The sequence below is a fragment of the Electrona antarctica genome (assembly GCF_951216825.1).
Source record: "Electrona antarctica genome assembly, chromosome: 5".
Taxonomy (NCBI): Eukaryota; Metazoa; Chordata; class Actinopteri; order Myctophiformes; family Myctophidae; genus Electrona; species Electrona antarctica.
Window position 1 is genome coordinate 44378955 of NC_136810.1, and position 26980 is coordinate 44405934.

General features: G+C 39.0%; 2 protein-coding genes across 2 annotated transcripts in view; both read right to left on the bottom strand.

The window, feature by feature from the left end:
* The window catches only part of LOC306923327 (olfactomedin-4-like), a 30524-nt gene extending 6828 nt beyond the window's left edge, over positions 1-23696 (bottom strand). Inside the window, exons 1-2 of the mRNA XM_079501379.1 lie at positions 23629-23696; positions 23123-23245 (exon numbers count right to left, since the gene is read on the bottom strand). Coding sequence (XP_079357505.1) covers positions 23123-23245; positions 23629-23673 — 168 coding nt within the window. The 5' untranslated portion in view covers positions 23674-23696. The remainder of the gene's footprint in view (positions 1-23122; positions 23246-23628) is intronic.
* Positions 3112-4622, bottom strand: LOC306923329 (uncharacterized protein). The gene is made up of 4 exons (XM_079501380.1): positions 4492-4622; positions 4206-4374; positions 3879-4010; positions 3112-3276 (listed from the first exon to the last, which is right to left on the bottom strand). Exons 1-3 carry the CDS (start codon positions 4619-4621, stop codon positions 3884-3886), a joined length of 426 nt encoding a protein of 141 aa, XP_079357506.1. The 5' UTR covers position 4622; the 3' UTR covers positions 3112-3276; positions 3879-3883.
* Positions 23697-26980: the final 3284 nt, after the last annotated feature.

Sequence of the window (26980 nt, forward strand, 5' to 3'; positions counted from 1 at the left end):
TTTCACTGAAAAATACAGGGCAAATTACAATGTTTAACTGCAAAAGCGACATTATAAATGTGTCAATTAACAGTTTTTATCAGCAAATTGATTATTAATTGGTAAAAACAACAGTTTTATTCAGCAGAATTAGCATTATCAGACTGCTATTACTCCAATTATTTCAGTAACTTTTACATACAGTTGTCGTATATCTTACATTAAATGCCATTCAATTTCACTGAAAAATACAGGGCAAATTACAATGTTTAACTGCAAAAGCGACATTATAAATGTGTCAATTAACAGTTTTTATCAGCAAATTGATTATTAATTGGTAAAAACAACAGTTTTATTCAGCAGAATTAGCATTATCAGACTGCTATTACTCCAATTATTTCAGTAACTTTTACATACAGTTGTCGTATATCTTACATTAAATTCCATTCAATTTCACTGAAAAATACAGGGCAAATTACAATGTTTAACTGCAAAAGCGGCATTATAAATGTGTCAATTCACAGTTTTTATCCGCAAATTGATTATTAATTGGTAAAAACAACAGTTTTATTCAGCAGAATTAGCATGATCAGACTGCTATTACACAAATTCTTTCAGTAACTTTTACATGCAGTTGTTGTAGATCTTACATTAAATCCAATTAAATTTCACTGAAAAATAGAGCAAACTAGATAAAGTGCCCCTCGGGGCATACTGTAGGTCTCCACCAGGGCAGGGCAGGTCAGGTTGTGGCCTCCTGGTGGCGCTATAATAGGCCAATGTTAAAAGGGTGCCATTTATTCTTCTTACGCATTGGATGGCAATTGGATGATTTGAGACATTGTTCCAAAAATGGGTTTTGCAAAAATCCACCTGTTGGTGGCGCAGGCAATGTGAAAAGGGTGGGATATATTCCTCAGCCTAGTAGGAAAGTCCATGAAAGAGTTCACATAAATTGCACACTGTGTTCATGATTTGAGGCTTTTTGTTCAAAACGGGCCAATCCTGCCAACTTTGAAAGCCAATGTTAGCCAATTAGAATGGAATATGAAATAACAGACAGATCTGTCTTGAACACATGACTATATAGATAGTGTGTAACGATTTGCGGGATTTTGGGACAGAATCAGGAGGAGTAATATAAAAAAAAAGTGTTTTTCAAATGTTGGCCTCCTGGTGGTGCTAGAACAGGTCATTCTGTGGGGAAGACGTTCATTGTTGGCATCGACCGGGTTAACGGTGCCGGAGATTAGGTGGTAACAGACGGACGGATGGACACACACACACGGACTGAGTGCTAAACATTCTCTCTCCCCATGCCTTCGGCCTGGTGGAGACAACAAACTACAAAAGTGGCATTAATAATGTGTCAATTAACCTTTTTAAGCCATTTTTTTATTTAAAATACTGAAATGACTTCAGTATTTATATGTGCAAACTGCCATTAATACAATTATTTAATTCAGATATACAGCACATGCAGTTGTCACTCACAAAAGCCTCATTATACAACTGCTATTTAACTGGATTGTTCTACACCGTGTACTTATATTGTAGTGCAGGGGTGCCCAAAAGGTAGATTGTGATCTACCATTAGATCAAAGGCTGTGCAGGTAGATCACGATGCCCCTAAAAATATATAATTCAAGTTTAAAATAGGCATCTGCCACTTAAATTAAGGAGACTTGACTTTTGACATCAAAAAGGGCCCGTCAGCTCAAAACCACAATGCAATATCTTCTGTTTTCAAAAAACCTCAGAAGCATTACAAAGTTATATAGGCCAAAGATAGCAAGATAGCAATTTCTTGGGTGGGGAGATCTTGTTTAGCTGGGCATTTTTAAAAAGTCCATATTCAAAGATTTTGACACTTGAGGTTCCTGGAATCAAGGTGTAGCGGTCCCCGCCGAAAGAAGGTCAAGACTTTACTGATGGTATTGAATTTATTGAAATAAACCAACATGAGAACTGACAACAAAATCACCATGTACTTTTATAGTACAATATACATGTATATATTTCAAACAGTATATTCTATAGTACTTCTATAGAAACTATATTGAATGTCTCAAGACATTTTTTTCGTCACGCATGTTATGACTTCATGCTTCCTCTCTGGATCGTGCAGGAAAATAAGTCATGCAAAACTTTCAAAAGTATTTGGCTTACACAAAAGTGCCTTAATTTGCAGAGGCTTGCCTCAGCATCGCAACCAACAAAAAAAGCGTGAGGATTTGCATCGATCTCGCTAAATAACCAGTATGGAAACAAAACTCTGGCAGATCCGCAGAAGTATTTCATCCAAGGGCCCCTGAGGTTGATCTTTGCCTGCCGGGATTGGAAAGGACAAAGTCTTGGGGGAACACTGGGTTCGGGGTAATACGTACGTGTACGTGGATAATGTTCGGATTCAGCTGTGTAGCGGCACATTCTGTATGTCTGTTTCTCTGCTGATTCTATGAGTCCTAGGGTAGATGGAGATGGTCAGACAAACCAATGGAAAATATCATCCGTTTGAATTCTGCCCATTCTGAACATGGGCTTGTCATGTGGGTTATTTAAGGTCACTTGGGGTGGGGGGGGGGATTACATCTAACAAATTTGGTCAAGGCATCTCTGATGAAAGAAACCTATTCGGCTGGGAAAATGTGAATGTTTTAGCGTTTTGCAAAGAAAGAACGAGAGCTCCGATGGCAAAAAGAGAGACAAAAAGAGTGGACAGGAGCACACAGCATTATAGCGCTGTGCAGTCGTCTGAGCTTGAAGATTCAAGGTGTAGTCGTCCGTCGAAAGCGGACGACAACTCTGGGAGAATGGACGGTATTGTTCTAACCAGGACGAGACATGGGGGCATTATGTTCTAACTCGGTGGTTTTCAAACAGTTTAATTTCAAGGACACCCCAGATTGGTGTGCATTAAGAAGTCAGAGAGTGTGTGCACAAATGGAACCAAATGGACGAGTACGATTCCATCTGGTTCCATGTGTGCACTCTCTGGGTTACAGACTTGCAAGAGTCTATTTGGTTCCTGACAATCAATCATTTAAACGGGGACGCCCCCTGGACCGCACGTTGAGAACCAGTGGTCTAAACAGTTTTGTTTGAATGTCATAGGCAAGCATCCAGGCGGACTGTCAGTGTGGAAATCTGGAGACAGTGCAACATGGTATGTTTCTCGTGTAATACAAATAAGAGACATCATTTATTCAGGGGGGGATTTCCAGATCCGGGTCCGGGATTTCTCTTTCAAGTCTATATTGGTACATCACGTGAAGCGATGTTGGTCTTCTTCACCATCTGTGTTGATAGACATGGGAAAATAGAATGAAACTATTAATTGTGTGTGTGTGTGTGTGTGTGTGTGTGTGTGTGTGTGTGTGTGCGTGTGCACGCTTTGTATCAACAAAAGGCACATTGAATACTTGGAGTCAAACTATAACTCACTCTAATATATAAAACTATAACAATGCTTCACAGTCAAATCCTCAGTTTTATGGTAACTCTAAGAGGGGTCCATTTGGGTCACTTTTTACCCTCAGTTATATCTGATAATATATATTTTTTTTGTAATAGAAGCACTGGGTGTGTGTCAGAGAATGCACACTGCTGATTATCCAATAATGACACCTTCAAAAAATATTATAGGAAATTAACATGGGGAGCATGCAGTTAGACTAGAGTAGGCTATAGACTAGAGCAAACTTGTGTCAAAATGGAGCAGGTTTATGGCTGAATGTTGCCCTTTACTCATCTACAGCATTTTGCTTCAAAAACAGCAAGAGAAAACACTAGTAGGCACTATGAATTAATGTTAAATGCTCCCAAAATAAGTGGGCACCTGACAGACTGGAGAGGCCAAAACGTGTGCATGTGGCCGTGGGCATGGCCAGAATTCTTACCATATTCAAAGATCCCGCCAGTCATGGTCCGAAAGAGACTGGATCAACGTAGACACCTTAGGATTCACACTAAGTCTTGATTTTTTGCTCTCTACTTTGGTGCCTTTCTCTGGGTTGATAGAGAACATGCATCTGCAGACACACAAGGACATAGAAGAAAATCTACAGATTATAAAACGGCCATGCAAAGAAAATAAACTAATGTCCATCCTTTTTCTACACATTATATAAAGCCATTTCAAATGGCAAAGATGTAGATTAGGCAGCACTACTTCCTTTGTTACATTATGTGAAAATGCATGCAAAAGCAAGCCCAAAAATACACACCTCTGAAGAAACTCCATGGTTGATGCCAGCGCTGATGGGTAATGGATGTTGAAGCAATAGTAGCTCCCAAACATCATGCGCATAGCACTCACAAAGGTGGGGATGTTGTCATGTACTATGACTTGGTCAACAGACAGCATGTACCGTTTTGCAGAATAGCAGGACTTTCCTAAAAAAAAAAAAGAAGGAAGCAGTGTCATTCAAATAAAATGTAAAAGACAAATTGTGTTTTGAACAATATTCAAAAACAGAATTAAAAAATAAAACGTTAACAAAGCCAACTTACCACACACCACAATGGTGGGAGTAATGGGCATATGGTCCAGCTCAACTTCTCCTGCCAAGAATGTGTCCTCCACATAACGGAACATTTCGTCCTCCTTCTCATTGAAGTAGGACATCAATAAGAGCACCATCTCTTTTACATCGTCAGAGATCCCACCCTCCTCTCCCCTCATACTTTTGTTCCGTGTGTAGGCCTCCAGGTACCCTTTGTTCTTCTTTGCAGTATCCCCGTTCAAGTACTTCAGGAGTCGTTCTCCCTTGAATTCCAGATTCCGTGCAAACACCTCTTTAAGCGCCATTCCAGTAAGCTTGTGGAAGTGGGCCGCCATTCCAACTTCTTTGAACCACAACGGCCACTCTGTCACAAGGTCCTTGATGCTTGTCCCCCGATTCACGTCTTTTCGCTGTGTGTTGAATGTCAGATTCATTAGAAGTTTGACCTCTTCTTGATCAATGTCAGTTTGCTCATTTTCCATCTTAATCATTCTGGCCTTTTTCTGTAGCTGGCTCTGTGTGGACTCTCCTAGGGGCAATACTTTTGGCTCCCAGTTGATGCACCCATATGTGTCCTGGATTTTTGCTCTTGCTGGAGTCACTACATCTGTGGAAGAGCCATCATCACTGTCATTTCCCAAACTAAGGAGTTGTCGTTTCCTTATTTTGGGAATGTCAGGTCGCCTCATATTGCTAATTCTATTTACAATTTGTTTTTTTAGAGAGTCCCACCCTGTCCCGACTTGATCTCCACTTATTTCATCTTTTAGTGCTTTGGGGTATTTCTCCACCATCTTCTTGGCAACTGCCTCTGCATGTTTTGACTGTAAGTTAGAAGATTTCTTCTTCATGTCATGGACGACGAGCCTGACCATCTCCTTTCTCAGTTGGGACCGTGGACCTTCTCCTCCCTCCAGTGAGTGGATTAGTTCATCTGGGAACGTATCCCAGGGTATGATGAAGGTATCCACCCAGTCTCTGTCAGGACTTAGTAATATGCTAGAATCTGTGGATGTGGAACTTCTAGGGGAAAAAGACCCGGATGCAGCCAGTCCTGCTGATGATGCAGGTGATGGAGCTGGACTAGCTGCTCCTGTTTCAGGAGTCTGGTCTGCAAAACATACATGGGCATACACAAAGTTACCAGTAACACAATATGAATGTTTGTACATCAACAAAGGATCTCTTATGCAGACTACCATTGGTGCTCCTGTATGATTGTTTAACCTATGTACAAGTATGCGGGAAGCGAACACAGCTCGTAAGTGTGGTACTGTAAAATTTGTGAAAACAGGGCCGCCACGAGAAGGCTCAGCACCGCTAGCCCCCTATTTTTTTTTTATATACAGCTCCATCTCACTGAATTAGAATATTTTGTAAAAGTAAATTTTCTTCCGTAATATAATTCAAAAAGTGAAACTTTCATATATTCTCAATTCATTGTGCATAAAGTGAAGTATTTAAAACCTCTTTGTTTTAATCTTGATGATTATGGCATACAGCTAATGAAAATCAAAAAATCCTATCTCAATGAATTAGAATATTTTACGAGACGACTAAAAACATATATTTTTAAAAGATAAATGTCGACCATCTGAAAAGTATATTAATGTATGCAGTCAATACTTGGTCTGAGCTACTTTTGAAGAAATTATTTCATCAATGGGGTGTGGCATGGAGGTGATCAGCATGTGGTACTGTTGAGGTGTTATGGAAGCCCAGGTTTGTTTGATAACAGCCGTAAATTAATTTGTATTGTTCAGTCTTATGTCTCACACCTTCCTCTGGACAATACAACCTAGATTCTCTGTGGGGTTCAGGTCAGGCCAGTTGGCTGGACAGTTAAGTCACACAGTAATACCATGGTCAGTACACCAATTACTAGTAGTTTTGGCTCTGTGGGCAGGTGCCAAGTGCTGCTGGAAAAGGAAAATCAGCATCAACATAAAGCTTGCCAATGTACGGAGGCACACAGTGCTGTAAAATATCATAATAGATGGTTGTGTTGAGACTCTGGACATGACAAAACACAGTGATGATTTAGGCCATGTTATCTGCATGGTGTTGGTCCACTGACAGTGAAAACTTAAGAATGGTTTCAACACAGCCATCTTTTTAGAGTACATTGTGCTTCAGTATATTGACAAGCTTCATGGGGATGCTAATTGTCCTTTCCAGCTAGATTTGGCACCTGCCCACAGAGTCAAAACTACTAGTAACTGGTATACTGACCATGGTATTACTGTGTTAAAACTACTAGTAACTGGTTTACTGACCATGGTATTACTGTGCTTAACTGACCAGCCAACTGGCCTGACCCCCACAGAGAATCTAGGTTGTATCTTCAAGAGGAAGGTGTGAGACATGAGACTGAACAATACAAATTAATTTACAGCTGACCTGGGCTTCCATAACACCTCAACAGTGCCACAGGCTGATCACCTCCATGCCACGCCCCATTGATGAAATAATTTCTTCAAAAGTAGCCCAGACCAAGTATTAACTGCATACTTTATACTTTTCAGATGGTCGACATTTCGTTTAACATTTTTTTAGTGGTCTTGTAAAATATTCTAATTCATTGATAGGATTTTTTGATTTTCATGAGCTGTAGGCCAAGCCATTATCATCAAGATTAAACCAAAACAAGTTTTAAATAGTACACTTTATGCACAATGAATGGAGAATATATGAAAGTTTCACTTTTTGAATTATATTACAGAAGAAAATGAATTTACAAAATATTCTAATTCAGTGAGATGGAGCTGTGTATATATATATATATTTTTATATACTTTTTATATACTTTTTTTTGTAATGATTATTATTATGTTTTTTTTATTTGGCCACCGACCCCAACATCTGAATATGTTTTGTTCAATGGACCCCCCCCCCCCCCCCCCCCAGAAGCAAAAGATTTGAGTTAAAAGATTTGCGCCACATTTTCACAATTTTTTAAAAATAGCATATATACAAGGTCATAGCGCAGGACTCTGTGCCGCACTTTGGGCTTGTATATCTATTATAGCTATTTTTCAACAACTAATGTTTAAAATAATGGTTAAAGTGGTTAAAAGCTAAGGTGACACAGATGTGTTCCAGTCCTTAATGGGTTAAATGTGCTGTATGTGAACATACTGAGACATACGTCTCCTGTGTACGCGTGTGCTGCGACCACATTACATACATAAAAATTGTACCAACTAAGACATTTAGATTGTACTGCATCCTGCAATAATTTACTTACATTTCTGCTTCCAAGACTCAAGGAGCTTTCGGGCTTGAATTGGCCTCAATGCCGACAGCAAATCGTCTTCTTTAAGGTACTTAATATCTTCAGACGTCTCCACCCCAACCTCATGTAATTTCTCCTCCACAATATTGACCACCACCTCTGGAAGGTCAGGTAGAGCCTCAGTAATGGCTCTGTGTAGAAATGTCTCCTCCATTTCTGGAATGGAATAAAAACAGGTTTCAATGGCACTAATGACAAAAGACTAAAAAGGTAATTTTACTTATTTTTGTACACATTGTGTATCCATCAAAGTGGTAATAATACAACGTGATGTTTATTTCGACAACACACTGTGTTTCAGCGGAATTACTTTGAGCCTGTTAAGCTTGTATGATGTTAAAGGATAAAAATCTACCAAGTCATTAATGTTACAACATTGTATTTTTGTATTTTTTGTATTCCGTTTTGGCACAGAGTACAGATGGAATTCAGGGTGATATTCAGCTTCATAGATGTCCATCACAAAATAAACTGCATCATTTTGTATTAAAATCATGAGCAGTTCTCCAAAGTGCATGGACTCATCATTTTGTGAGACGAGGAAACGTCCTTTTTTATACGATGTGCCTTTGTACAGTATGTCAGTGGAAACAATAGTATTGTTTTCTGAAAAACCAAACCCTCTCACTGCATGCTGAATGGGCTCACTGTAGAGGTTTGGATAAAACCTACAACTGTCTTTGACTTGCAGAATGCATCCTGGCCTAGCTATGATATATGAATGAAACAGCTGGTGTCGTTCAGATAATGTTTGGCAGATGTTCTTAAAGTTTTTCAAATGCCTGGCACATCTCTTAAAGTAACAGTGTTTACTTTCGAAGCGCATCGTCCATAATCTGATCAACGGTCCAAATCTCAAAATTAATGCCGGGTAGTGCCGCAGGTAATGGTGTTTTGGTTTTAGTTTAGTGTCAGGAAACAAACTCTTTCTTGAATCCAAATATTCCTGGATTAGAATTTCAAGATAGGCAACCTCTGCCACAGAGATCTTTTGAGCACATATAAAATCAACAATGTCTTTAAGCTGGAGAGTTAACTGCCAGACTTCATCATCTGGGTTTGTCACTCTGTCACCAATTAATACAGGCAACAACCGTAAAAAATTCCAATTCTGGACGGCTTGACCTGAAAGACGGGCTAACTTCGAGTTGACGACACAAGGCTTTGTCAAAGCGTCTGACCCTTTGTATTTGTGCTGCTTTATACGTCTGTTCAAAAATGAATAAGTAAACCACTTCTTTTTTTTAATTAGATGCTTCAAGTACAGTGCAACGTCGAATGATAGCACACCCTCAAACATGTCATGTCCTAAACAAGGTGGGAGACCTGGCTGGCATACATGAAAAGATTTTAGTTCATTGAAAACACTGTTTACCTTTATGCCTTTGATGTGTACAGCGTCTCCTGCTTCTAGGTCACCAACAACAGTGTCATAAGATTCAGGTGTGCGCTGTGGACCAACAACATTTGGGTTATCACTTTGAAACTCTCTGTGTGTGATTTCACAATACCTGCAAAAGTACTGAGATTTACTAAAGTTTTCAACAAATCCACCAATGCCATGTGAACCCAAATTATCACCAACAATACTAAACAGTGCACCTTTAACTTGATTGCCATCAACAATTATTCCATTATCCTCCAAATCTTTTAAATCTTCTAACAACTTTGAGAAAACCTTAGCAGATGTAAATAGTTTCAAGTCGTTTTCTGTACAAAGTTGGACAAGGGACATGTGATCAGTATTGGATCTCAAATGAATAGGTAAATTAGCTAGAGTCACATAGACTGCAAGAATCTTATGTTTTTTTTTAGCAGAGCCAAGAGGATTCACTACTTCGAACGCATCTTGGTACAGAATTAATTTTAGGCATCCTGGATTTTCTATAAAGAACGGGTTTGACTTAAAGGTTTTCCCATCACGTACGTCACTAAAAACACCAGGGTCTGATTCACAAGATTGCTGTTGTGACATTGAATACTTCCACAGTTCTGATTTTAATAAGCCAATTAGTGTTTGTTTCACAGGTACATAGTAAGCATATCGTGGAGTCCTATTTTCATCAGTTCCTAGTTTTAGTTTTATAGGCTCCACATACTTAAACATTCTTTTGAATGACTGGTTTCTTGAATATGTTGTCCTCAGTGGTCCCTTATGACAGACTGAGAACAGATCTGACTGCTTCACACAGTCACTGATTTTAGTAATAACATCATCTGATAAACACATGTTCTTTTTTAAAAGTGAGTGTAATTTGTTTAAAGTGTACTCCTGTCCCAACTCATGCACATTCTGCATCTCTTCAACAATTGTCTGTATTGTTGAAGCTGGAAGAAGGAGTTGCCCTTGCAATTTAAGGTAGAATAGAGACATATTTTTTAGAAAATCCTCATTGAAACTCTCTGGAATTTCCATCCTATCACTTGCATCATTTGAGCTCTGGGGGGCAGCGTTGCCATTGTCACATGCTGACTCAGCAGAAACAGAATGTGTAGTTCTATACATGCAATTCATACTGTCCAATGCATATCCTTTATGTTTCCTTGACATATGAGAAGTAAACGATGATTTCACATTAAATGTATCTTTACAACCACTGACTGGACATGTCACAACTCTTCCCTCAAGTATATGCTGTTTTAAGTGTGAAATTAATTCTTTCACTGTCTGAAATTGGCAGTCACACAGCGAAATTGAACATTTGAGAAATGTGTCAGTGTCTGTGGCACTAAAAGAGGATGCAGGGACATTATGATGGCGGTAAAAATGACCCTTAAAAGCTACAAAGGTAGTGAATGTACGTTTGCAGCCAGGGGCTTCACATTTGAACAAGCATGACTCATTTCTATGTATTTTACAGTGCAAAACATAGCCACGCAAAGTCTCTATAGTGGTGCTGCAAAAACGGCATGTAATCATTTTGAGTGTTTTTTACCTTTCTCAGTCACCTTGCAGAAAATCCATATGAAAACAGTGTGGAGGGGGGGAAAACAAGGAGAAACCCCTCTGCAGAAAACTGACTGAACAGACTTAGTTAGAACAAAATTAATTGTTGTAAAATGAAAAAGAAGTAACAGTGGAGTTGCAATGAGCACATGGGCAAGAAGTTAAGAACTAAACACACAGCACACAGGAGCAGTCACATGCTGTTCTGCAGTGCAATGACTAATCAGAGGCACTTACTGATCATCTCTACCACCTGCGTTTGTACTCTGCCCACAGGTTGTCCAATGAAAGAGCTGTAGATTGCTCAGTGATTTGAGGAGGCAGTTTGCACAGAGGGTTATTTTTCCATGAATGTAAATTCAATAGAAATCATTACAATATAAAATGTCCTCAAGGTATATAGTATCAAATTAAATTATTCTGTAATGGCAAAAGTGCTAATTACTTCCATCATTTCAATAACAATATAATGCCAAATAATGAGTAAATAAATTACATTGCAGAAGCAAATAAGGATTTGACTGGTTTAGTTAGTTTCCATATTCAGATTATCAATACAAAATGTATGTAAAATATAAATATGTTCATATACCCACATCAAGTAATTAAAAAGGCACTTTTACCACCTATACATTAAAATTGTACTATTAATACAAATATGATTGTGAAATGGGCCCCTTTTGTACTATATTTAGAGCACAATACTTTGACTGAATGTAAACTGTGAAATACTGAACTTGAATTTGAAGCAGCGTATAGCCTATTTATATTTTATTTAACATGAGTACTTCTTATACATAATTGCGACAGTAGGTCACAGTATACTATGAAAACCTGCATTTCCTGTCACATCACGCCTCCATATATATATGGTCACGCCTCGTGACATCACGCTGCCATATATGGTCACGCTTTGTGACATCACACCGCCATATATGGCCGTCTCCATATATGAAGATCATGACACTGACCTCATAAAACCCTGGATAGCCATACATAGAGAAGACTGGATCTTCACCTAGATCTGCATATATGGAGCCGGCCAGCAACTCTACTGTACATCTGACCTCAAACATCAAACCCTTAGATCTCCATATGGAGCTGACCTGTTCTGCAATTCTATATGTTGATCCTTTGCCACCCGTCCTTCCTCTTTGATGTCATTTTTTGACTGATACCTGTCCATTCAAACCCTAGACGGGCCTGCCCCAAAGTTATTAGTGCACCCGTGCCCGGCAGCCAGCGAAAACTAGAGTTCGCAACAGAACCGGAAATGAAGGCCTGGCCCTACCTGGGCCGTCATCAAACCCTGTACACTCAAGACACTGCCCCTGCTGCCACCCTTAGATATCTATATATGGAGCTGACCTGTTCTGACATTCCATATGTTGATCTGACCTCATCAACCATGTACACTCAAGACACGCTCCATATATGGCCAGTACCAAATTCATCTGACCCCCCCATGCCAAAGCGCCAGTGCTCGCCCAGCAGTCTGCCGTCACCCAGGCGGATGCGTGCACGCTCACAAAGTGTTGCATCGTGACGGGAAGGGACGGGACTTTGGTTAGACATAGCATTGGTCCGACTGGATTAAGGTTGGTGAGGGGTGCGTTAAGGGTTGGGAGAGGGTTAAGGTTAGGTTTAGGTGTGCTGCCCCGTGGGAGGTTAGGGTTAGGTTGAGGGTTTGAGATATCGGACCAATGGTATGTCTAACCAAAAGCACGTATGACGAGAACCAACCGACTATTCGCCACACATATTGTGGACATGTGTGGCAAGGGACTCGTGGAGTGCAGTGCTCTGCGTTGGATAAGCGGTTGTAATATAGAACTGCCATAAAAGGCTCTGGCATCTTAAAGCCAGACTACAAGTCATTCCCTCCAGACGCACACTTTCTATCTGGTTCCCCACAACTCAGGTTCCTCATTGCTTGCACCACACCACAGAACAGATCACTGAATACTGTCACACATCTTGAATGGCTCTTATGCGTAGTATGTAGTGTACTGAGTGACATGCCTATTGTATCATGAAAACACATACATGTCATGATGTTGTGAATGCAATCTTACTGCACCTATGCTATTTGTGTCCTTATATGCATCTCCTTGAGTCCTTTGTGTGTGTGTGCCTTAAAAATCAATTAAATATTTAAAAAAAATCCTTTTGTTTTAGGCAGGACACCTTTTTCATATTTGAAGGATGCCAAATCCGATGAAATGGGTCTCGTGTCTCTCCGACACTTCTAAGCGTCGACGGTCGAGGAATAGACACGAAATTCGGACGGGGTCAATTCAATTATTTTTTGTTTCAGGTAAAAGACACTTGTTGACTTACTTTTTGACGCTGAATCTGATATGCTTGGTGTTATTGTAGCCACTGGAACAGTAAGCAGCTGCTGCTCAATTTTTTAGAGTCCTAGGACCTTTTGTTGATCAGGCAATGCAGTCACACAGTCTGACTGTGTGCGTGCGTGCGTGCGTGCGTGCGTGCGTGCGTGCGTGCTGTGCGTGCATGCGGGTGTGTGCGTGCAAGCATGTGTGTTCATGCGTGCACACAAAGCACATACAGTACACAGTAATGCTTATACTAACAGCATACAATATGTAGCTCGATCTGCTTCAATGTGTTGCTTGGTCAAATACTTTGCTCAAGGGGTGATTTTGTTGCACACATACAGCAGCATTCTGCATACATACCGTATACACATGGAAAACTGTTATCGGCTATAGAAAGGTCTTGACCTCAGCTGCCATAGGTATGGTCATTGTTGAACAACTGTTGGGGGCGCACGCGCACACACACATTTTAATCATTTATTTATGTCCACATAAGAGATACAATACAAGGACACAAATATTTAGGTGCTGTATAGAGTGCAATTAGTAAATCCCGGACAAATACCCACACACCCTTCAGGGGTACAAGTAACAGCGTCTTTGCCATATTTGGCGGCTACCGATAGTGGAAGAGATTGCACAGAATTTCGCAAGCCATTTAGCTGCTTTTTTGGCATCCCAAGTTGTTGGAAGCCTCTTACAACCAAACTGTGTCCTACGTGTCCTAGGCTGCCGAAGATAAACACAAGTAGATTGCACCTATAGCCTAGTTCAATGATGGTCTGGAGGAGCGGCTGGTTTAATGACTTTGGTCATGAAGGCTTCCTCTAAGCTAGAATCAAAGGTGCAGTCAGGCCACTTCAAGAATGAAAACAACATCTGGTTTGTTAGCAGAGAGATGTGCAAAAAATTCAGGATTTTCAGTACAGAGTTGAAACATGGAAGGTTTGACACAGGAATGTTTGTACATTCTCACAGACAGTGAAAAATGTTTAGATATGTCCTTTGTTATGAGATCAACTATTCTGTCATGGCGTGCTATGTAAAGCCCTTTATAGGCATAACAGCCATTCAGAATGTGTGACATGGTTTCTGTAACGAGCCCTGTGGTGTGATGCAAGCAATGAGGTGCATGGGTGGAGGGAAACCAGAGGGAAATGTTGAGTTTGGTGGGAAGGATCTTTAACCTGGCTCTTACTGTAAAGGTGATAATGTCATCATTGAGAGCAGTGTTCCTTAGGAATGAATGGGAAAGAGAATGGTCAGCATGGGGAAGGCAAGCCAGTTTCCCCTGGAGTTTGAGTCCAGTCCAGTGTTGTTGTTGCCGATGTTGGAACATATCCATCAGGGCACCCTTAGGTGTCAACAGGTGGGTGTATCCGCTGTAGGTCACTGTTGCTCTAACAGAGGTGAGAGGGTCAGTTATTATGTCCTCAGAGACCTCCACAGTCTCAGAGTCAGGCCGCACCCACTCCAGGGACACACACCGGCTTGGACGCAGAGGTCGTTCAAATCCGGCCAATCCAATGAAACTCCAAAGCCTGGGGAGCGAGTGTCCAGTTTCCCAGTGGGTTTCCTTTTGAACCCAAGGAAGTGGGGCTGTGGCTCCCTGGCTAAGGGGACCTTGCGTCTCCTCAAATCGAGGAACAGGGAAGATCTCGCTAGCTCCCTAACATCCCTATCATCATTATTCAGCATTCTCAATAGATGTGATATGCGCATGCTGATATAAATCCATGACACATTCGGTACAACCAGCCCGCCCCCCCACTGAGACAGACACACACACACACGCACACGCACACACGCACGCACGCACGCACGCACGCACGCACGCACGCGCGCACGCACGCACGCACGCGCCATGCTCGGCTCCAGGGTTAAATGACTGGGGGGGCAAATAAAAATGTCAAGGGGATCTCATTTTTAAACTTAAACTGAGGGTGCAGAATTTGCAACTGAGGGTGCCAACTGCCAAGCACCCTGTGGCCCCAGGCCTGACACACGCACGCACAATTTTTCATATCTACATTCATTCATCTATATTTGGTTTATTGGTTACCAACTCTCCATCATTAGCTGGGGACCACCTGGAACCCTAAGGACCACTGCTGAGTGTAACCCACCTGATTTTAACCATAATTTTTTCAAACACAAAAAATACTGCTTGAAATAGGTTTTAAAAACGGGCATCATATAGAGACAACATACATTCATTGACAGGTTGTATAATAAGCAAATAATCAGCTGTAATTAAATCTGATTAAAACACATGTCAAGGCCCAAACATCTGTTTGGATATTATATATTGTGAATAAAAGAAAGAGTGAACGATAACAGACATATAAGTGTTAATGGAAAGTACTTAAAAAATCAACTACATGTCCCACAATGCATTGCAGCTCTCCAGTGCACTCTGAGTTTGAATCTGATTGGCTGTGACGTGGCAAGCAGCCATTGGCTCATGGACGAGTACACAATGTTCTCTTGAACAGATAGCCCGCGATCTGCTCTGCATATTTTGAAACACAGACAGACACAGAGGCTGGACTGGAGCGGAATGGAGATATTAGGCTACAGCATTTTACAGGTAATGTAATGCTAAGCTTTTATTGATTGCTTTGTGGCTACATTTGCATTTCATACTGCAGTTTTTTCAGCCTTTTTCATGTCAAGGAAATTCACAATGTAGGCTATTTGGCTGCAGACTAGAGCCCCCTTTGAAAAGTCTTTGTTACAAGAACCAACTTTAAAACATGTTGCTTAATTTAAGGTAGGGTAGGGGGTTTTCTTTGGTAGAAATAAGCATCAAATCACTATATTGTGATAGTAATCATTGTATAGAATTAGGGTCTTCAACATTTTTCAGGTCAAGGACCCCCTAGTTGAGAGAGAGATGAAGCAGGGACCCCCACTGCATATTGTATAAAATTGTGTTGCAGATTAATGTAAGCCTTTTCATAGATTTCATAGATAGCTTCAGAGGCTTGTTTGACACAAATTACTTTTACCATAAACCCTCAATCTAGTTAACTTGACCATTGGCTTACTTATCTGAAAATAGCAGATATTTTTGGCTAACGTTCCCTATCGCATAAAAGATTTGGTGGACCACCTGTAGTAAGTCTGAGGACCCCCTAGGGGTACTGGACCCCCTGTTGAAGACCCCTGCTAGGTAGTGTTTGTTCAGTAACAGTGTTGAATTGCTAGTATAGAGCAGTGGTTCCCAAACTTTCATGTCAAGGACCCCCATTTGAAGAGATATGCCATGATTGTAATGTTAACAATTGGATGACCTGGCTTACCTGTAATCTTAGTCACACTACACTGTATTCTATGTGTTTACCTTGCTAGTATAAATATTGAATGGAATAAATCGAGTCATAAATCAAACTACAACCAACAACCATTGTACATTTTACTCACCGCTGAGTATAACGTGAGAAGTTTAGGTGCAGTACAAAACAGTGTTTGGTTGCTGCCTTCAGTGAAGCAGGGACTAACTTTATTGCAGAGCCTGAGTTTCGATGGGCACTGATGGGACGCTTGTTTTACAGCGCTGGCTACTACTAGTAGGGTGGAGTTATATTATAACCTCACAAAAACTTTGCCTAAACCTGACCTGTAAAACAAGCACCGCCTCAGCGACCATCGACACCCAGGCTCTGCAAAAAAGGCAGTCCAGGAAGTGACATCATACTTTTTATACTGATCTGACTGACAGATCATTGACATGATTTTTTGGTTACCATCTTTACCTTGCAATATAGTAGTTAGTCGTTAGTGATTTCTTATAGTAGTTAGTGATTGCTTGAACGTTTCCAGAGTGTCTATTGTGATCAACAAGAATATTTTTTCCTGACTCTTTTTTATGTTAATCATCTGTTCCCCTTATTCAAATACTTTACATAAATACTCTGGTTAAAAAATAGTCTGGTTAAAAAATAATTGATTAATTAATTAAAATATGTTTTATTATTGCAACACTGGGTGGTACAGGGTTAAATGTGACATTTATCTGTGAGTGTCAGAGCATTTGGTAGAGGCAGGACCTGTTGCAATGTTGCATTGTTGCATATCCATCCAGTAACATGTTTCAATACATTACAGTACACTTGTGACATCATCAATTACTGCTGAATGTGCTTTTATGGCCAGGGGTGTTGTCTGTGGTGGATAGAATAATGTAAGGAAATGTCTTTGGTGCCTCCCAGAGCTCAAATGATGCAACATGAAAGCATAGAATTGCCACAAATCTTCCATGAGACCTTTTGTGTTTGATTAGTGTCTTAACAGACATGGGAGAAGACCTTAAGAGGCGGCTGTTCATAGCTACTGTGGAGTCATTACTGCTGTATGGGGCCGAGACATGGACCCTCACAGTACAACAGGAAAAAGCCCTGGATGGAGTCTACACAAGAATGCTACGAATGGCACTTGGTGTCACATGGACGGACCGCATCAGAAATGTGGACCTCTATGGGGACCTACCACGCGTCACGGACAAAGTCAGAGAGAGAAGGATGAGGCTGGCAGGGCACTGCGTCAGGCACCCAGAACTTGAGGCAAGTAAATTGACCCTATGGGAGCCAACCCAGGGCAAAGCCAGGAGGGGAAAGAAGCGTACCACCAAAATAAAGTGTTTCCAATTATGGTGTCAAATACAAATAGTAAATATATAAAAACGTATGGGACTGTTTTATATAATGGAATATGCAGTGATGAAACTGCTATAAGAATGGTCTGTCATGTCTCTTCATTCCGGCAAGGAAAAGCCATGGCATCCAATTTGAAAATGAAAAACGTTTTCTCACTTTGAGTTATTGCAATGTTGTGGTTGTGGTCAGTTGAATGTGTTCAATTCCCTCTGCTCTTAGTAGCAGGTCATTACTGGCATGAGAATCGCTGACAGGCCTGGTTGTTATCCATGCACTGTTATTGAAAGTGTGTTTGTTCACTTTCATTTTTGCTTTGAAAACTGGTGTAACTTTTCCTTAATTCCAGAAATGGCAGTTGGGTGGAGACCTTCATAGCACAACTTCCCAGAGGACCTGTTGCAGTCTTCGGACACCGGAGAAACATCAAATGGGAATTCAGGAAATTTGTGGTGATATGATGAAAGTGAGTTCCTGCTTATAGGAAGAACACACTACGGTATGCGGCTGAACTTGTTATTCCCTAAACCTGAAATACAATACATTTGTGTTGATGGTGATGCCAGTTTTAAAATCTTAATGATGCTTGTTTTATTATTTTGTTCGTTTCTTATTTGGAAAGTCATGTATTCTGCAAAATGTCTACCCATCAGTGCTGGCATCAACCCTGGATTTTCTGGAGAGGTGTGTATTTATTCTTAACATATGTTTATTGATTTTTCTTTACCACATAGTATTTTCAAAGCAATTATTCACATATATTTTTGTGTGTATTTTTTAATTTGCTTTAGCCTGCACTAAAAGAAAGTAGCACTGCCTAATCAACATTGTTGCCTTAAATTAACATTTTCAATTAAAACATCATTTTCTTTGTTAGATAATCTATATAGACTGTTTTTCTTCTATTTCCGCAGGTGTCTGTTCTCCATCAACCCAGAGAAGGAGAGCACATCTTATCTATAGTTGTGAATCCTAGGGTGTCTACCTTGATTCACTCTCGGACCATAAGTAGTGAGATTGTTGAATATGGTAAGATTCATAGTTGTGCACGCGCGGACACACACACACAGTACTTGGATAACACACGCATTAATTGTAATTCTATTTTATCAGGTCCTCCATCAACCCAGATGGTGGAGAAGATGACCAAAGACCAGGAACCTTTGAGTAACATGATATTCGAATATGGACTTGAACCTAGTAAGCTTAAACATTCAGTACACAGTTCACAGTACACAGTGCTTTAATATAATAGAAAGATTATCAACATTAGTTTATTTTCTTTACATAGCTGTTTTATAATCTAAAGATTTTCTTGTGTCCTTGTGTGTCTGCAGATACATGTTCTCTATCAACCCAGAGAAAGGCACTAAAGTGGAAAGCAAAACAAATCACGACTTCCTAAGGTGTCTTTCGGACTATGACTAGCATGATCTTTGAATATGGTAAGAATTTTGGCCACGCACGCACATGTTATTCGGTGCATTAACCTGGTAGCTTTGCGCTTAAGACACTACACCCTGAAGAAACCCAGCTATGACCTGTGGTCCTGCACTGCCACCTATTGACCAAGGTTATTGAAACACAAACTTGTTTTAAGAGTAAAATGAACACTCAAGACACAAATAAAACAATCACACACGCGCACACACAGAGTACTTAGATACACACATATTATTAATATAGTTTTTATTCTATTTTCCCAGGTGTCATCCATCAAGCCAGGTGGAGAAGACCAACATCCCTGCTTTGTGAACCTTGATTCCAGGAACCTTTTGAGTGGCATTCAAATATGGACTTTTAAACACCTAGTAAGCTTTAACATGCAGTATGCAGTGCATAGACACACACACACACACGTGCGTGCGTGCGTGCGTGCACACACACACACACACACACACACACACACACACACTGCAACACCACCCTCCAGTCTTATTTTATTTGTATTTATTTTTTTACAAATTGAAGCCTGGTTAGGATTTTTCCAAAGCACATGGGACATTAGGCCCTGTTTATTTAGACTGTTGTCCTGATTTGGTGGGTTGACAATTTTGATGCTTAATGATTGCACCTGGACTGTGGTCTTTGCGTTTTGGTTAAGATGACTTGAGTTAAAACATATGTTTGCATGAACGGGTGAATAGTGTTAAAGGACGACTTCACCGACTTGCTCATAGAATATGGTACTATTTTTGTCTACTCATTCTTTGTCTTAGAGGGCTGTGGACAGTTCAGAAACCTACCTACCAGTGCAAAAGCCTATTTAAGCCCAATTCCGGTACCACCATGCCAACTTAGTGGAACCACTCCAGGTCTTTGCTTTCCCCTTATTGACCTCTTTTCTTTGTGGATCGAGATGAAAGTCAAAGTTCTAATGAATGTGACTTTCTACACACATCCATTTGTGGTCTCTCCTAGGGAAAATAATCTACCAGTGACATTGAAGGCGTTCTTGCATGAATTCATTTTTGAAATGAACAAACCTGCCTGATGATGTATAGGCAGCTCTATTAGGACACCTAGTGGTTGAATTTGGTTTTACCGGTGTTGATGAGCCTAGTGTAGGTGGATAACTAAGTTCTAACACCCTAATGAGCATTAGTGAGGACCAATATACAAAGATAGGTTGGTGAATTGGTCCTATTATGGTTATGTGCATGCGTTTGGGGGAATGAGAATAACGTAAGGATTTGTTGTCTGCTACAGAAACACATTTATTTTCCTTTTAGCATTTGAGAAAAACTGTTTTCTAGCTAGTAGATGGGCTAAGACGCTCAGACACGTACAATGACTTTGGACACACATGCTCAAACTTTACACACAAATTGTTTCACCTCTTTCGGTTCAGTTCGATCTTAAAATAAGTTAAAGTTTAAAAGTTCAGGATTATTGATCTTATGTATGCTGTTGTTCTATTGGTTCGAACAGCAAAACATGTTTAGGAGCTTGCCCTCATGTCTAAATACATATTTTTCTTTGTTTACATATTTATCTTTGTTCCTCTCCCTGTCTATCTTTCCTCTCAAAGTAGCTGTAAGCGTTATCTGTTTGTTAAAATAAAGGCTTTATTCCTACAGTGATCAATTCTATAGAGTGGGTTCAGTTCAGTCTCCCTGTCTAGGCCAATTCTAATAAATGCCTTCTAAAGCCTAAAGTTTTCTGTATATATTTTTTAATATACAAATATGGAGATAGGAGGTTTCTGCCCGACAGTGACGATATCTAAAATGACACTAATGCTTTCACAGATTCCACAACATATAGCTTTTCAGGTCTACATGGGTTAAATAAGATTGCATCTTGCAGTATATAGCATAAGTACACAGTTTAAAACAATCCAGTTAAATAGAAGTTGTATAATGAGGCTTTTACAGTTGAGCAATGTTATTGAATGGGACTAGATGTACAAAGACATGCATGTAAATCTGAATAAAATTATTGGATTAATGGCAGTTTGCACTGCATAAATACTGAAGTACTTTCAGTATTTAAAATAAAACTATAGCTTAATGAAGGTTAATTGACACCTTTTTATAATGACGCTTTTACAGTCAAACATTTAATTTGCCCTGTATTTTTCAGTGAAATTGAATGGAATTGAATGTAAGATCTACGGTAACTGCATGTAAAAGTTACTGAAATAATTGGTGTAATAGCAGTCTGATAATGCAAATTCTGCTGAATAAAGCTGTTGTATTTACCAGTTAATAATGAAATATTTGCAGGAAAGAAATGTTAATTGAAACATTTATAATGCTGCTTTTGCAGTTATAGGTTTTAATTTGCCCTGTATTTTTATGTGAAATTGAATGGAATTTAATGTAAGATCTACGATAACTGCATGTAAAGGTTACTGAAATAATTGGTGTAATAGCAGTCTGATAATGCTAATTTGCTGAATAAAGCTGTTGTATTTACCAGTTAATAATGAGACATTTGCAGGAAAGAAATGTTAATTGACACATTTATAATGCTGCTTTTGCAGTTATAAGTTATACTTTTCCCTGTATTTTTCTGTGAAATTAAATGGAATTTAATGTAATATCTACGAAAACTGCATGTAAAGGTTACTGAAATAATTGGTGTAATAGCAGTCTGATAATGCTAATTTGCTGAATAAAGCTGTTGTATTTACCAGTTAATAATGAGACATTTGCAGGAAAGAAATGTTAATTGACACATTTATAATGCTGCTTTTGCAGTTATAAGTTATACTTTTCCCTGTATTTTTCTGTGAAATTAAATGGAATTTAATGTAATATCTACGAAAACTGCATGTAAAGGTTACTGAAATAATTGGTGTAATAGCAGACTGATAATGCTAATTTGCTGAATAAAGCTGTTGTATTTACCAGTTAATAATGAGACATTTGCAGGAAAGAAATGTTAATTGACACATTTATAATGCTGCTTTTGCAGTTATAAGTTATAATTTGCCCTGTATTTTTCTGTGAAATTAAATGGAATTTAATGTAATATCTACGAAAACTGCATGTAAAAGTTACTGAAATAATTGGTGTAATAGCAGACTGATAATGCTAATTTGCTGAATAAAGCTGTTGTATTTACCAGTTAATAATGATACATTTGCAGGAAAGAAATGTTAATTGACACATTTATAATGCTGCTTTTGCAGTTAAATGTTTTTATTTGCTCTGTATTTTTCAGTGAATTTGAATGGGATTTAATGTAATATCTACGAAAACTGCATGTAAAAGTTACTTAAATAATTGGTCGAACTTGAACTGTTATCATGTTAATTCAGCAGAAAATGCTTGTTGTATTAACTGGTTAAAAATGTAAATTAAAACAGTTTTATACTGTAGAATTATTTTACAGAATTATGTTGTAAAGTAGTTACAATTTTTTTCTGTAATTTTAACAAAATTAAAATGGTAACCACAGCTGCCAGTATTTCCCTGTTAATTTACAACTTTATTTTTTACAGTGTACGATGAGCGCTTCCAAACTCCAGCACTTAGAAAAAGAATCACTTGCACAGAATTTCTTGACAGAAAGTAGCTCATAACATGTCTACGGGGGATTTTCATGAAAAACAAGCTTTGCAGATTAAAAGAGAATAATTCAAGCTTGGACTACAGCTTCAATGTTGGTGAGTTTAACGTCGTTTAAGACAAGCAGATCGCAAACGCAAAATGATGAGTGGGGAGTCAATGGAGGGTATTGCAACTCTAGATTCATCCCATTATAAAAAAATCTAGAGTTGCAAATTGCGGCTAGTACTGTACATACAAATTCACAGACATTTATTTTGAATATCATTCAGGTTTAGGGCTGTATGTAGCAGTGTGATACATTTGATTATATTTAAGCTCATTATGTCTTTATGTTTTAAGTGTAGGTTGCTTGAAAAGCATTGCTGTTTTGACCCTTACCTTCTGTTGTTTGTATTTCTCATTGCATGTTGAGGCACTGTCCTCCACGGTCCTCAACTGATCATGAGGAAAAGGCTTCTCCAAATTCTTGAACTCGCAGACACAACCAGGGGAAGACGCACCCTATGGAATATCATGAATACATAGTATAGATTCATTACCGTTTGCTGAAACAACATTGTGCAAATGGAAATATCATATGTATTTCAAGAGTTTAGAGAACACACAGCATTATTCTTTATTTCTATATTAGCTACCATTGTTGTCCAAATATGATTTGGTCTTAGGCCTACTCCATAAGCTGTAGGCGAAACTTCAATTTGGAGATCATATATTTTCACTAACTGTACTGTATAATACACCACCCACACCACAGTTTGCACTAGCTATTTATTTCAGCATGCAGATATATATACAGCTGGTAACTGAATGTATGTTGTTAACAAACAATAGTATTTGGGACAACAAGTCAATAAACCCCATTCTGGTTATGTGTTGTTTCTTACCTGGTGGGCAACAATAAGCAGAGCACAAAGTTGAAGAAGCTTCATGGTGGATCGGAGAACGAAGCAAAAATGACACTTCCCCTCAGAGAGCATGTGGAATAAGACCACAAGTTGTCAGTAGCAGCAACCAGGAACGTGCACACATACAGACATCAAAGGGGGCTTCAGCCCCTGCCCTTTTACCCATCTGTAAAACAATGAACTGCCCTCTCCTGACCACGAATGCAGCATAAAGCTGCAGCATTTGCAGCAAGAAATGCAAATGCCACTCCACAGCATGTCTCACCAGAACCAATTCAGGGTTGATTGATTGAACATTTTATTCAAGGTATGTAGAATGGGTACATTTCAAACGAAAGCTTACACAAGTCAATACATATATATATATATATATGTATGTATTATAATATAATACATATGAAACCGATAAGCACTAAGACTTTTCAATTCATCAGAACATTTAATATAAAGACTTATATACACTTATATAGATGAAAAACAGGAAATCATCATATATACAGTTAAAGAATGTAAAAAACTGGAAAAACATGTAGAGTATATACTTTGACTTTGATTATAATACTATAATAGAATAAATAAAAAGAGTCACAATTGAGTCTCCTTGCCAGTCATGAAATTAGGACAACGACAAAATCCCCATGAATTCAAGGTTTCAAGGCGTGTGTAATTAATAAAATCACACCCGTGTGAACTGAGTGGTGCAGTGACGTCACACACTAACCATAGCAACCATGCTCACTTGTGCGTGGGGCCACGTACAGGTACACGGGTACACGTACAGGTACACGGGTACACGTACAGGTACACGGGTACACGTACAGGTACACGGGTACAGACAAAGCTGGTTGTTGGAGTGGTTTGCACCACTCAAAAAACATTTGGGTGAACTATATAATATAAGGTATTAAGATGGCCATATAGAACAGTGGTTTTCAACCGTTTTCACATCAAGTTCCATTATTTATTCGGTATTGGGGCCATGGACCACCATTTGATGACATTTAGCCTCTCAGAACATAAAACTTTGAATATTTTGTATAATAATTGTGGAGACTACGTAATGCAGATGCGAGCGTAAAATGAAACCAAAATGGACCGGTTTCATTTTGTTTCATTCAAAATTAAACCAAATGGTTTAATTCAAAATTAAACCATTCAAAATGAAACCAAATGGACCCATGCGGGTTCATTTGGTTTAATTCAAAATGAAACCAAATGGTTTAATTCAAAATTAAACCATTCAAAATTAAACCAAAATGGACCCATGCGGGTCTATTTGGTTTAATTCAAAATTAAACCAAATGGTTTAATTCAAAATTAAACCATTCAAAATTAAACCAAAGGGACCCATGCGGGTTCATTTGGTTTAATTCAAAATGAAACCAAATGGTTTAATTCAAAATGAAACCATTCAAAATGAAACCATAATGGACCCATGCGGGTCCATTTGGTTTCATTTTACGCGCGCAAGAGTTAAAGATCTACAAGGGTCCATTTGGTTACCAACTCTTCTTCATTTAGCCGAGGACCACCTGGAACCTTCTCAAGGACCACTGGTGGTCCCCTGACCACTGGTTGAGAACCACTGGCATAGAACAATAGGCTAAGGAGTAAAGGTTCTGCACAATTTGGTCCATGGTCTATCTTTTATTAAAAAGTTTTAGGTCCACAGACATTCATCAAGGTAAGGCACTCTGACCAATTAAAAAATCTTCCATCAACAAATATAGCTAAGTAATTGTGTGTTTCATTGACCATTTAAAATGGTTAAATTGATTCGTACAAGAACCGATTGGCAAGATATAGGCCTGCCACTACTGGTATTCTGTTTCATGTGACACTTATTTGAGTCTTGGGCTGTTTTATGGTTTTCATTATTATTCTTGACTGTACATACATTTTGTCAACGGTATAGTTGTTTTTAAAATGTGCTTTATTATTATAATAATTGTATAGAGGAACCTCAAATGGGGAATAAGAGCAGCAGATCGGTTTCCCGATTCTTGGGAAATAATATTTGGGGAATTGAAACTGACCCCGCAGCAATCCGATGTGTATGCAGGCCAGCTGGTTATGTAGGCTACTATAAGGTAAGGTTTCCCATACTTTTCAGGCTGCGAAACCCCAAAATAATCATAGTTGAACTGGTGACAAGGACTTTGAAATTGTAGGCAATTAATGCATTACAACAAAACAAACCAATGAATACGACCTGTTCAGATTTACTCCACTACAAGTAAAAGTAGCTCAGTCAAAATGTGTAAATGTACTTAAGTGTTCAAGAAACGTATTAAAGCAAATTTCTTAGTTTTCACATGAACAAATTGCTGTAATATTTTCACAATTATTTGATAGGACCTTGGTCACCTTGTAACTCATCATTTCAGAGAAGCATGATGTGCTTGCTTGTAGATTAAAACTATGTTATACATCTTAGTATAGCAGGATTATACTTTCCTTTTTTGATACAATACAGAAAAGGTTTGCACACCGAGCGGTGAGCAGAGGGGGAAGAAACAAAATCACACTCATGTCATGTGAAGTGAGGGGCACCCATGTGTGGTTGCCACTTGACATCACGGTGGGCATGCTGATTTCAGGTTGCCCTTGAATAAGACATTAAAAGTCCATAGACTTGACACCATGTCTGTGGGCACTGTGGGCCACTCATTAAAAATAAATGATTAATACATAAAACGATTTGTATTGTTGAAGTATTTCTACCATATAACGCAACCTTCGTTCAACTTTGACCCCTCTGTCACATTAACTATTGTTTTGTGCTGCTGATGGCACAACAAATAGAGTACAAATGTAACCAAATGTAACATGTTTCCATGTGTACACTTTCAGAGTTATACAAAATGATAAATACACTCTGATGATTTTACTGTACTGTATCAATTTGAATTGTCATTAAAAACTCAATATGTAATCCAAAATATTCTAACAAAAGCCACATAATTTGATTTTATACAGCCTATGTATCAATCTCTTTCAGGATTCAGAATGCAATGGATGTCCTGTATTTCATAATAAGGGAATCTGCATGATATTGCTAAACTATTTCCATAGGAAGTGAGGAATCTGATCATTTCCTGTTTGTAACTCACACACAAACATTCTGCTTTATTTTTTTGTTTCACATCCACAATGACTGTTTGTGTAACTATAGATGACACAGCATAAATCACGAATATGTGTGTGTGTGTGTGTGTGTGTGTGTGTGTGTGTGTGTGTGTGTGTGTGTGTGTGTGTGTGCGTGCGTGCGTGCGTGCGTTAGCTTATATGTTCCTGTATTGAGAATGAGAGAGGAATGAGAAGTCACGTT